Consider the following 14,393-nt stretch of genomic DNA (forward strand, 5'->3'; position numbering starts at 1 on the left):
AAATATGACATTTAAAACAGAAAGTTTATAATTTGTAATGAAGATTTTAGATCCATATTGACTACCATACAGTACAAATTTTTCATTGGAAAAAAAATCCTCAAAAGAAATGTAAAGTTGTATCTTGGCTTAAAATTAAAGGATTTAAGAATAAATTTAGGCATTCAATTGAGTATATCCAAAATTTGAAGGATTAGATTAATTTTTAAATACAGGTAAAATTTACTGTAGAGATTTTACTTCCAAGCAAAATAGAACTATGATTTGAGCTATCTAATATGACTATGAAAAAACCTCAAAACTAACTTAAAAAGTTCTCTCTCGGGGACAAAGAAACTGTGAGCTTAATTATGATAATTATCATTTGCAGACGTGCTCCACTGGGCTTTTCTGTGGTGATGAAAGAGGGAGAATTACCCATTTACCTCCCATCTCTCAAAGAACAGATGTCATTTCTACACAAACTCATACAGTACCTGCATCTGACACTTCAATCAGTAGCTTTCCATCAGCAAGGGCCACAAGACTATGGACCATAATGAATACTTACCCAATTGATCCAGGTAAGTAGATGAGAGTAAGATATGGAGAATATTGAATTTGATATAGTTGTATATTGAAACATATTTTCTGACTTATGTCAAATCTTTGTTTTCCTGTATATATGATTTTTCGGGGGGTGTAAAACTGTTTTAGAATTCTTGTTGGTTATGCTTCATGTTTTCAGTTTTGGCTTAAGAAATGCTTACGCTTTCTGAAACACTGCAAAAAATGCTCATTAATATCTTTATTATGCTGTGTAAATTTTGGTAGATAACTGGACCCCACTTCCAGCTGATTTTAGCCATCAGTAAAATTTATTTTAAAAGACCTTGTACTATTTACTTTATATCTTTTTTTAACATTGTCTGAATCATTATATGTAAGTTTATATTCCTATCAATTTATTGGAAAAATTTTTAATCTGGATTTTTTCCTATGTTAAGTATTTTGACATGTTGAATATGTTTCGATATGTCTTATTTAATTTACTAAATCAAATGATGACATATTTCAAATTGTATATGTTAAATTCCAAATTCATTCTTTATATAGTCAGTATCACTTACGATAATAAGAATGAGAATTATAGCCATTAACAAGATATTCTTTAAGAGAAATATTTTGAAGGCAGTTAGATATTATAAGCAGAAAGGTAATCTGCCCTATTTTTTGTCTTCATTATTTGTGTTATTTTAAAGACTTAAGTTGACATCTAATGTTATAAGTAATATTGTGCTTATTTATTTTGAAACTAAATGATATTTCTAGTATTTCTAAATCATATATATTCATTGATCCTATCAATGGCAGAGATGTAATTTTTTTCATGCTTTATTATTCAAAGGAGTCATTTGATTTGGAATATGTCAATTCTCTTTTTCTCCCTGTTAATGCTCATTTCTTATATGTATAAGTATAAAATATAAAAATATAAATATAAAATAAAGAATATGAATTGCTTTTCTTTATAATTGAAGTATGATTGATATACAAATCCTATTATTTTCACATGTATATCATTGTGATATGATATTTTTATACATTATTAAATGATCCCATGACAAGTCTAGTTACCAACTGTTACCATACAAAATTGCTACAATATTACTGACTACATTCCCTATGTTGTAAATTATATCCCATGACTTATTTATTTTATAACCAGAAATGTGTACTTCTTAATCCCTTTTATCTATATTGCCCTCTACACCCAGCCCTCCTTCCTCTGGTAACCAAAGTTATTCCCTGTATCTATGAGTATGTTTGCTTTGTTCATTTGTTTTTAGATTTCATATGTAAATAAAATCATACATTTGTCTTTCTCTGTCTGACTTATTTCACTAAGTATAATACTCTTTACGTTCATCCATGTTTTCACGAATGTCAAGATTTCATTCTTTTGTATGGCTGAGTAATATTCCATTGCATATTATATCATATCTTCTTTATACATCCATCCATGGACATTTAGATTGCATCTATATTTTGGCTATTGTATATAATGCTTCCATGAACATAGAAGTGTATATATCTCTTTGAATTGGTGTTTTCACTTTTTCCAGATAAATATCCAGAAGTGGAACTGCTTGATTGTGTAGTATTTCTAATATTTTTAGGAAATTCCATATTGTTTTCCATAGTGGCTGCACCAATTTGCATTCTTACCAACAGTGTACAAAGGTTCCTTTTCCTACACAACCTCACCAATACTTGTTATTTGTTGCCTTTTTGGTAAGTCAGTCTGACATATGTGAGGTGATATCTCATTGTGGTTTTGACTTGCATTTCTGTGGTGGTGATTAGTGCTGTTAAGTAATTTTTCATGTGCCTGTTGGCCATCTATATGTCTTCTTTGAAAAAATGTTTATTCGAGTCCTCTGCCCTGAGATCAAGACCTGAGCTGAGATCAAGAGTCGAATATTTAACTGACTGAGCTACCTAGGCACCCCATCCTCTGCCCATTTTTAATAAGGTTGTTTGTTATCTTAATATTAAGTTCTGGAAAATCTCTGTGTATTTTAGATATGAACCCCTTATCAGATGTGTGATTTGCAAATATCCTCTCCCATTTAGTAGGTTGTCTTTTTGTTTTGTTGATCGTTTTTTCCTTCATTGTGCAAAAGTTTTTTATTGTGGTGTAGAACCATTGTTTATTTTAGTTTTCATTGCCATTGCCTAAGGAATCTGGTCCAAAAAAAAAACATTGCTAAAGTTGATGTCAAACAGCTTATGTTTGACATGTTTTCTTCTAGTTTAATGGTTTTGGGTCTTACATTTAAGTCTTTAGTCGATTCAAATTTATTATATGGTGTAAGGTAGTGGTCTGGTTTCATTTTTTGGATGTAGCTGTCCACTTTTACACCAACATCATCTTTGAAGAGATTGTTTTTTTCCCATTGTATATTCTTGCCTCTTTTGTCATAGATTAATTGACTATATATAAATAGGCTTATTTCTGGGCTCCCTACTATATTCCATTGATATATGTGTCAGTGTTCATGGCGGGACTATATTGTCTCGATTACTACAGCTTTGTAGTATAGTTTAACATGATGGCACAAGATACTTCCCGTTTTATTCTTCTTTCCCAAGATTATATAACACAATTTGTTTGACTTTGGCCCTCTTGTGGAATGTGAGTAATAGAAGTCTTTGCATTTAAACAGTTTGTGAAGTCACTAAATTTACTTATACACTTTCATTCTAAATATGATTTACAGAGCTATTTGTCTGCATGTAATGGGTATAAGGTGGCAGAGAAATTTGTGGAAGATTCGGCCCAGGGCCTATGTTGTTCATTTTTAAGTCACTTTTTGGTTCTTTTTTTTTCTTTTTGCCCTCTGAAGGTCCAAAACAGACAGGAATTATCAAGCATGATGTTCTCCCAACTACTGGTTTGGCAGCATTAAGTATTGGCATATCTTTTGAAAGCTATTTACTCGAAGAACTGATTTCCACTAGAGAGCTCTCCACTAAATACGGTCTTCTTTCTTCCACAGATGTTCCCTCTTCTCAATTTCTGAATTTTGGTGTTCATGACCCAGCACAAACTGATTGGGGCAAAACATCTATATCACATATGCCTTTCCAAACTTCAGCAGCCATAACAGGATTCCTTTTCCCCAGTAGGGGAGAGAGGACCCCATTTATCATCTCTCCTTTCATGACAGATGCTATCTATCCTACAGAATCTTTATTATTTGAAAACAATCAGACTATTGCCTTATCTACTACTGCAATGAGTTCAGTAATTACTGGCATTCCAGGAGCTGATATTAAGTTAAACAGGCACTCATTACTCTCCCGTGGATTCCTGCTCACAACTGCTTCTACAAGTGTACCTCCAGTTGTCTCTAGGGGGGCTCAAGAGGATATTGAAGAATATTCAGCTGTTTCCTTAATTTCAAGAAGAGAGTACTGGAGATTGCTGAGCTCCTCAATGTCTCCCATTTCTCCTGCTAAGATAATTATATCTAAACAGGTAGCCATCTTAAACTCATCAACTGTGCACCAATTCACTACACAAACTTCCATTCCCAGTGAATACCAGGTTATTACTGAAGCATCTAGCAACCAGAGACTCACAAACATCAAATCACAGGCTGCTGATTCTTTAAGTGAATTAAGCCAAACATGTGCAACATGTTCTATGACTGAAATAAAATCCTCTCATGAATTCTCAGATCAAGTTTTGCATAGCAAACAGTCCCACTTTTATGAGACATTCTGGATGAACTCAGCAATATTAGCCAGCTGGTATGCACTAATGGGAATTCAAACTATCACTTCTGGGCATTCGTTTTCTTCTGCTACTGAAATAACGCCATCAGCAGCATTCACAGAACTGTCATCTTTATTTCTTTCTAAAAAGAGTACAAAAATAAGGATTTTATCCTCATCCTTAGAAGAATCCATTACCCTATCAAGTAATTTGGATGTTAATTTATGTTTGGATAAAACTTATTTATCCATTGTCCCATCACAAACTGTCTCCTCAGACCCAATGAATACTGATTTGACTTCAAAACTGACTATTGATGATCCTTTTGTGTCAGAAAACATTTTAAAACTATTGACAATGGGACATTACGATGTAACCGTGGACCCCACTGAGATATTGAGTCAAGACAATTTATTGGGTGTGCAAGAGAGTGAAGGATCTCAACAACAGTCCAAACTTTACACCCGTGACAGTTCTCTAGATTTTGAATTAAATTTACAAAAGCATCCAGAAACTATACCTTCAAATGACTTTGACAACAACATGCCACCTTATATGTACTCAATGTCTGATTTTTCAGAAGTAACCTCTGATGTCGCATTTTATGCAGTTTCAGCAACTCAGTCACTTCCAATACAGGCCTCTTTCCCTGTGTCTGTACTTATGCCAGATTGGACGTATTATACAGATTATCTGACCTTAACATCTGATTTAAAAGAAGGGCTCAGAACTTCTTCAGAGTGGTCCAAATGGGAACTTCAGCCTAGTGTGCATGACTGGGAATTTCCTGCCATGACCCAGAGACTTTCCATCACTAGATCACTTACTTTGTCTTCACTGGAGTTCATTCCCCTTCAGCTGATGATTTCTGGTGAGTTTCTCAGTTTCAGTTCAGTAAACTTTTAGAAATGAGTTTCTTTTCTGTAGAAAAGAGAAAGAGACTGTTGTGGTCACCAGGTGCTCTAAACAGCCTCTTTGTAATCAGGGTAGCAGCCAGTTCAATGGATATGGCACCTGCTGTTGTACCTGACACAGATGGTTATTCTTTATGCACTGCCACAAAGGCTACCAGATCAATACAGGAGTATGTTGGAGACGGCTATACTGCTGGCAAGCAATCAGAAACTGAACTAGTTCAATTCATTACAATAGATCTCTCAAAGTTTAGGAATAACTTTTATTATTCTCATTTCTTGAAATAGATTCTTTGTCAGGTGGAACACAATATAACATACAGTTTCTAACATTTTTTTCAGTATAGTATATACTGAAATGTATTTTTTAATGGGAAGATGAGGAAATCAAGGGAATTTCATTGGGTGTTGCCATCCTACATAGCGGGGTTTATCATTATGTAATGCAGAGCTGTGATGCTTTTATTATATGTAACTCAGAATATAAATTAAATTCATGAACTTTACTTAACAAAAAATTATATAAAAATTGAAACAAGATAGTATCTCATGTGCAAATTTGAAATCAGTCTTGAAATAATTAATAACTATCCTTACTCTAAAGCATATTAGAAATTATTAGTCTCCTCTACCCTTGTAATTGCTGTCAAATTAGGAAACATGGAAAAAAAGTTTAAATAATTGTATTTAGCAAAAAGAGAGGGTATTTTTTTCATTATTCAAAGGAAGTTTTATACTGTGGAATTTCAAGTGCAATTGTGGCAGTGAAGTTGATTTTCCTTCAATGAGAAGTTTATAGGTTTTGTGTTATATATGCATATTCATAGATTTTGTGTGTATGTTTAGGTATGTAATTTGTGGCTGGCAACTCAGAAATACAAAAAAAAACCCCAAATCTTATATTTGCTTTATGCCAGTGTGATATGATTTTCTTTGCAAAGTTTCTAAAAATAGCAAATTTTAATTACAAACTTACTTCACAAACAATAGTTTGTTGTATAACTGTTAAGACTTATCAACATTACCTAATACATCACTTCTCACATATAAATGAAGCAAAATTACATCTTCCCCTCTTATACAATCAGTCCTATAGGCATCCCTTGGAAATAATCAGGACACAAATTCTCCATTTCCAGGAAATTAAATCCCAAGTTTGCCTTTATGAACAAAACCTTGTCACATTCCATTTTTCCCCTCCCCTCAATACAACTGCAAACACTCTCATGATTTTGACCTTTCCAGTATTCCTACTATTTTCCTCCTTAATTATTTTAGATATGCTAATCAATAATTTACAAGGTACTTGCTGGCATTTTGTTCACCACTCTGTTGGCCAGGGTCAAATCAGAGAATTGATAGTATACTCCAGTTGAGTTCTTGGGGAGAGTTTAATTTTTTTAAAAAAAGTATTTACAAAGATATGGCTATAGCTTAGGGAAAACAATGAGGGATAGTGTGGTTCTGAAGGGACTAGCAACAGCAGAATGTCATTACTACCTTGAGTCCTGAAGGGACAAAGGAAAGAGCAGTTATCCAGACCCATAAAGAGGAAAGCTACCAGTTTACAGATGGTGTAGCATTTAGGGAGACAACACAGCCAATCCAAAGCAAACCAATCAGGAGTAGACCAGGAGATATATTCCCAACTACATTCTCCTCTTGTCTTCTAGTCTCCTACAGCTGCTCACCATTGACCAAATCCATTTAGTAGCTGAAAATTATCTTTAATAACATATCTGCAAATCTATCTAATCTCTTTGTGTAAAGAAAAAGGCAGAATAGGCTATAGTAGAATGGCCTGCAGTGCTAAAATCTTGACTAGGTTCCAGGTTCCACGATACTGCCAAAATATAGAATGAGCATGTGACTAATAAAGAGAGAATTTGTACATTTCTAAAGCAAACCACTGAGTACTCTATTACTGCCCCTCTATATGCTACTTCCATCCTAGGAAAGTATAAAAGGTAGAAAGCGTGCAATTCTGGGCTCCCTTGCTCTCTGATTGATTTCTCATTTTTCATGGGTGGCTAAGAGAAAAATGATGCTCCAAGTAATCTCTTGTGGTAAGCAAAGTGAGATATCATGGAACAATGACTATCAATATGCTTCTTAGAGTTTTGTTTAACTTCTGAAGTTTATAATTGCTGGTTCTATAATATAATGATATCTATTAAATTGAATTGAAGTTGTCTTTGTCAGCCATCCTCCAAATCAAACCAGTCTTTGTGGTTTTGTTTGATTTATGAAGCAAGTGAAGTTTAAGAGGAAAAAAGGGAAGGGGCAATTGGCTGGTTCAGTCAGTAGAGCATGTGATGAGTTTGAGCCCCACATTGGTCTTAGAGATTACTTAAGGAATTTTTTTTAATTATTTAAAAGAGAGAGAGGAAAAAAGAACATTTTCTACCAGTTTGGTATTATTTTCCTCTAGCAATATGATTCTCTATTTTTTTCTACCAGTTGTTTGAGAAGGATTTAAGAGAGAATAGCCAGAGCTTCCTTATCCAAAGATTTTCTAATTGCATTGGATAACAAAAATAGTGCTGAAATGAAAATTTTATATGAGTTGTATCTATTCCATTCATAGTTATAAAATTCTAAATTTAAAAATTTAATACAGTATTCATAAAATTCTAGTAAGTGGCAAAGGGATATTTTATCTGGAAATAAAAGGGTGAGTCAAAGAAAGATATTCAATAATATAATTTACCACATTGTTAGGTAAAAAGATATTGACAATTTATAATTTACTAAGAGTATTTTTTTCTCTCTTCCTTTTTCTATCCTAAGTGATTTACATTATCTTCACATCTTTTTGGTATCTATTATTATGTCCAAACATAACAAAATATAAATAACTTACAACAATATTCAATGCCATTCTCCAAGTTGAAACATAAGACATAATTCCATTAAACTCATAAGTCAAAATGCCTTATATATGCATGTGCATGTATTTCATACATAACATTTAGAAGATCAAATAGAAAATACATTAATTAAATAACCAAAATACCATAAGTAAATTAAATGGAGATATGGTGTCTTTATTTGAGTTCTTGAAACTGTGATTCCTTAATACTAAAGAAACACTATATTTGAAAACTATAAAGAAATTTCAAACAAATTCAAGTGAGATAATATTTAGAACTTGATCAAGTCATCTTGAGGTCAAAGAGAATAGGGAAATGTTGAATAGAAATGGCACTAAGAGCATTATATGTTTATGAAATATATTCAAATAAATTATAAAATATGTATAAAATAAAATATGTATAAATATGTATAAAATAAAATAAAGTATTATTACAGAGATACAGATACAAAGAAATAGAATAAAAATATATATGCTAGACTGCATACATAAAAGAGATTTGATAAAGGTTTTCATATTCAACAACTGTGTTGATGCATTTTGTTATCTTGAAAACTCTTTCTCTATATCCTTACACCAGAATAAATTCTTTGAGGACTAACCAGATAAAATTATAAAACATTAAATAATCTAAATCAAATATAAGTTAATATCTATTTCATCTCTAACTGGAAAGTTTTAAGACTAAAAACAAAAATATATATAAAAATTAGTGAAAGGGAATAAAGGGAAAGGAGAGAAAAATGAGTGAAAATATCAGTGAGGGTGACAAAACATGAGAGACACCTAACTCTGGGAAATGAACAAGGGGTAGTGGTAGAGGAGGTGGACGGGGGGGTTGGGGTGACTGGGTGATGGGCACTGAGGGGGGCACTTGGCGGGATGAGCACTGGGTGTTATGCTATATGTTGGCAAATTGAACTCCAATAAAAAGAATTAAAAAAAATACAATCATAAGACTAGACCAGATAGTTAACCAAAACAGAAGACCCAGAAACAGTTTCAGCATATCTTAAACCCGGCTTCTCAAATAAATTTATATTAATGAAATAAAAAAATAAAAAATAATAAAAGCAAAAATAGAAAATTATAAATAAAATATCGATCGTGGTATATTTTATAGTAGAATAACTAAAATTAATACCCTTTGATTCCAAAAATGGTCATAAACATAGTTAAAGCAAATATCCAAAAATGTGTTGCCTCATGAGATAGACGTGATTATAAACACCCTGTCAAATCAAAGAAGAAAGGCTGACCATTCAAATAGTAAAATACTTTGCTGTACATAGTCAATAAAACTATATTTAAAAATCATCAGAAGCAACCGAAGGTCTCAAATTTAAAATGAGATACAAATTTTATCCATTTGCCAGATTTTTTTTTTCCAGCTGCAATACTCTGAATTTGTGAAAATACACCACTCTATTGGTAGGTAAGGAAGTATCTTGGCACCATCTTTCTAGAGAAGAACTTGCCTCCAGAAATCTTAGAAGTTTTAAAAATAGTATAATCTCAATTTTAGGAAATTATTGTTGATATATCCAAAACTATGTTATTAAATGTTATTAAAATAACAAATATTTGGAAAAGAATGTACCCTAAAATGGTGGTTGTATTAAATAAATATTGGTATTTAATAATACTATTAAGCAGAAGTTATAAAATCATATATAATAAATTTGCAAATACATGTGTACATGCACACTACAAATATGCATATGAAGGATTCTTCCAAAAACATTAATATTGCTTTCAATACTTATTTTTATTTTTTAAAAGTTTCAAACTGATTATATATTTTTATGATCAATAAAAAATGTTTTTGTAAATATCTGTGTACGGTGAGAAATAAACATTTCAGAAAGTATATTCAATTATTTTACTTATATTAGATCAAGATAAATAAGTTTTTATGAGATCTACAATTATTCATATAGAAAAGATAGATAATTGCTAATTAGCATTATTACAGTGAAAGAAAAATCTATTAAAATTATTTTTAAAAATATAAAATATTTTTCTGAAATAATACAGAGATCTTATGTTCAAACATGCCAACCACATTTTTTAAACTGAATTACTATGTAGATGTTGAAATCCTTACTTATATTTCCACAGCATCCTTTATTTTTTAGTAAAATTTTTAAAAAGTTGAATGGAATTAAAATCACATCATTTTACTCAATATTCAAATGTGTTTTTAACTGAGTACTTTGTGACAGGCACCAGCACGGCTGTGATTTGTTCGTTTGCTTATCTATTGTTTTGGTCTTGAAGCACTCAGGTATGAATTATGCCTTTTGAAAACAATCATAACTGTTTCTCATTTCTATCTACTGGCAAATTTGGAATCATATGTTATATTCTAAGGTTTGAAATGTCTCGTTGTTATGTATCCATTCTACAAACCAGCAAATGTAGAGGGAAAAAGTTTCCCCTTGGGGAAAACCACTAAGCACCAAAAGAGATGTCCACCTTCAGCTGAAACTTGAGACCTTCTACTTCAGCTCCTCAAGTTACGGTACTGCAGAAGGAGCCCTCTAGACCCTGTCCTTTGTGGTCAAAGAAGTATATGCACAGAAGACAAAAGCTTCTGTCACAATATTTAGTATCACTTTCGTTCTAATTTACTCGCTTTGTACAAAACAATCCCTTTTAGAAATGACCCACTAATGGACACAACTAGTTCTCCTGCAGATCAAACTTTAACTGCTGACACCTAGCCCACAGATTTTCATCTGAAGTAAAATCCTCACATTTTGTTTCCTGTACATCACCCAGCATCTTTCACAAAGGAGTGCCCTGTGCATTTTGTTTTTCTAGTTTGCAGTATTCAAGAATATTCATCATTTGCATTTTATTCCCACTTGTCACTAAAATGGATAGTAACATCAACACTGTGTAAAAAATATACTACTATGTACAAAATATAATAGAGTGAATCTAGTTAATAATACAATTTTTTTCATGCATGTTATAATTCTTTGGTTTCAAAACTTCCCTCTCCATTATTGAATCTTGGGAATTTGACCTTGGGAAAATTAACAGCACAGACCAGAGATTGGCAAGGTATTACCGGCTGGTCAAACCCAGCCCACCACTAGTGTTTGTAAAGAATTTTACTGGGACCTAGCTATACTCATTGGTTGTGTACTGCCCATGGCTGATTTCATACTATGACAGTAAAGTTGAGTAGTTGTGATGGAGACCATATTGTCTACAAAGGTAGAATGCTTACTAACTTGTTCTTTACAAGAATTTGCCAATTCCTGCAGTAGCACTATATGTGAGGTGTTTATAATGTATGGACTCAGAAAAGGTCATATTTTAGACCTGCTTAATTCCATTATGCTGCCCCAAGTCACAACATCCCTGTCTTCTGTACCATTCTGATGGAGCCCTAGTATAAAGCCACAAACTGTAGTAAATACCCATAATCTCTTTGTGCAGTTCTCAGATCTATGTCCAAGGATGCTTTTTTTTTCTTTAATCTGTGTATCTTTATATGGTTTATTTATTTATTTATTTTATTGAGGTTCAATTTGCCAACATATAACACTCAGTGCTCCTTCCATCAGCTGTGTTCAAGGGTGTATGAACTGTCACAAAGGCCCTATACTCAGAAGGACCCCACACTTGGTAGAGCCATAGTATATAGGATTTCAGGGAGACTGGAAGGAAGTACAAAGTAAGGGTATTGTGGAAGTAATCTAGTTCCAAAGTAGTGTTAGAATGTAACAAGAAGTGGAATAAAAGCAGCTGAGTTTGTGTCAATGTTCAATTATTTTTTGCTAAGAACGAAATGTATGTACTAGCTCTGAAACATGATTTGTGGAATTTTGATGATGCCACTGAAGAGTTAAATTCTCTTATATTTTCATTTAAAATAGGTATTGCACAGTACAAAGATGAATGGTAAAATATATGCTAATAATGGAAAATCTTAAATTTTCTTAGAATGATGTTAAATAGCAAGTAAAATATATCATGAAAAGATGAAAAGGAGACCACTAAAGAAAGAAAAGCTTTTATTTTAGGACCTTTAATAGAACATTTTCCTTGTTTTTTTTTTTTTTTTTTTTAACAAAAGACCTCGCATTTTCATTTTGCAGTGGGTTCAACAAATTATGTACCTGGCACGGCCTGTGCTACTGCTGTTCTGGAATACTCTTCCCACCTCTGCCAGGCTAATTTAACACGGAGTTTCACACTCTCCAGTTAACTGCTAGAATCCCTTAGGGTTCATTTTTTTTAAAGATTTATTTATTTATTTTTATTTATGATAGACACAGAGAGAAAGAGAGAGGCAGAGACACAGGAGGAGGGAGAAGCAGGCTCCATGCCAGAGCCTGACGCGGGACTCAATCCTGGGATTCCAGGATCGCGCCTTGGACCAAAGGCAGGCACCAAACCTTTGAGCCACCCAGGGATCCCCTCTTAGGGTTCATTCTTAGACTCCCCCTTCCTTTCTTTCCATACTCTTCACTGTTCTTTTTTTCAATTCTTATTTCTTTATTCCACAATTTGTCATTGGAGATGTATCACCTATATTCATGGCTTCAAATATACGCAGATATATAAACTTGCTTCTATCTTTAGACTAACATTTTTGTTAGCAGTCCCTCAAAAACTTAAGATAAAATCTTTAACTCTCCAGTATCACAACCTCCATCTCTCTCCCTACCCATACTTTCTTCTCCACTGAATCATTTCTTAAACATGAAATTTATAGCCAGCTAGATTTCCAAGCTTCAGCATAAACTTTATTTTATCAAAAGGACTATGAATTACAGAGTCCTCTCATCCAGCCTCTTAGTTCACTATTATTACTCCAGTTTAAACTCTCCTCCTCTCTTGTGGACTAATGCAGTACTCTCTAAGACAAGTGACCTATTTCTAATCTCTATCCTCTCTGATCCCTCCTCCACATTACTTTCAGAGTTGTTTTCCTTATATGATTTGCATTCTTCTGCTTAGAAAGTCACAATGAATCTTCATTTCCTATCAGGGGAGGTTTCAAATCCTAAGCATTCCAACTATAGTATTCGATCTCAATTGTGTCATCTGAAGTCATTCTCTACTATTTATCCCTACCCTATTTTATGACTAACCACTCTCCAATACTGTTGCACAGTTGCCCAGTGCTGCACTTTGGCATTCATTGTCCTTCTTCCTAAATGCCCTCTATCGCCCACTTTGTCAAATTCATTTCCCAAGGCTCAAATTAAATGCAACCTCCTATTGGAAGATGTTTATAAAGACACTTAAAATTTTATTTTTTCCCTTTATTTTTGCTCCAATAGGTCATTATACATAATTCAGCATCACCATAATTTTGGTCATTTGTTCTGTTAGCTTCCCTCAGTGTATTTATGCTCTTTCAATACAAGAGTCATGTGTTAATAGATATAATGCCTTATCCAAAGCTTTGCCATAATTGGAGAGATTCCAGGGAAGACTATTTTAAAATTAGTCACAAAAATTGTCATCAGTTTATTATAAGTTAGGAAGGCTTAGCTATGAAGGCTGCTATGACTGAAGCAGCATAAGCTGTGGATGTGTAGAAGCCGGAGGGTGGGAGAAAGTACCTTAGAACTGAAAAAATAAACATGGCTAAAGTGTCTGGCCCCTCAAGAAAAAGCTGGACCACTTCAATACATGGAATCTCAAGGAATTACCTATTTAATCATGGTTCGAGATGGCTTTGTGTAGGCAAGTGACTCGATACTAGAAGAGTCTAGGCAGCTAGTGAGACATATAAAGATGGGGAGATCATGGTTTATTTCTGAGTTACCAGCCAGCACGGAGCCAGATTCTAGATGCCCAGGGAACAGGATTCAGTTAGAGAACTGACCATTCTTTTTTTTTTTTTTTTTTTTTTTTTTTTTTTTTTTTTTTTTTTACGATTTATTTATTTATGAGAGACACAGAGAGACAGGCAGAGGGAGAAGCAGGCTCCGTGCCAGGAGCCCGACGTGGGACTCGATCCAGGGTCTCCAGGATCAGGCCCTGGGCCGAAGGCAGCGCTGAACCGCTGAGCCACCAGGGCTGCCCACAACTGACCATTATTTTTTCTATTTTTTTAAAGATTTATTTATTTATTTAATCATGATAGACATAGAGAGAAAGAGAGAGAGAGGCAGAGACACAGGTAGAGGGAGAAGCAGGCTCCATGCCGGGAGCCTGACGCGGGACTCGATCCGAGGACTCCAGGATCACGCCCTGGGCCAAGGCAGGCGCTGAACCGCTGAGCCACCCAGGGATCCCCCAACTGACCATTCTTGAGGAAGGATCCCGCACAGCTGACATTCAAGGCAGAATATCACACTTCTGCAGC

The 14,393-nt window shown here is 33.8% G+C and overlaps 1 protein-coding gene across 1 annotated transcript in view; it reads left to right on the top strand.

The window, feature by feature from the left end:
* EYS (eyes shut homolog) overlaps positions 1-14,393 on the top strand; it is a 1,534,343-nt gene that overhangs the window by 810,355 nt on the left and 709,595 nt on the right. The window contains exons 22-23 of the mRNA XM_041742712.1: positions 371-563; positions 3,390-5,135. Coding sequence (XP_041598646.1) covers positions 371-563; positions 3,390-5,135 — 1,939 coding nt within the window. The remainder of the gene's footprint in view (positions 1-370; positions 564-3,389; positions 5,136-14,393) is intronic.

The sequence above is a fragment of the Vulpes lagopus genome, chromosome 1, assembly GCF_018345385.1.
Source record: "Vulpes lagopus strain Blue_001 chromosome 1, ASM1834538v1, whole genome shotgun sequence".
NCBI lineage: Eukaryota > Metazoa > Chordata > Mammalia > Carnivora > Canidae > Vulpes > Vulpes lagopus.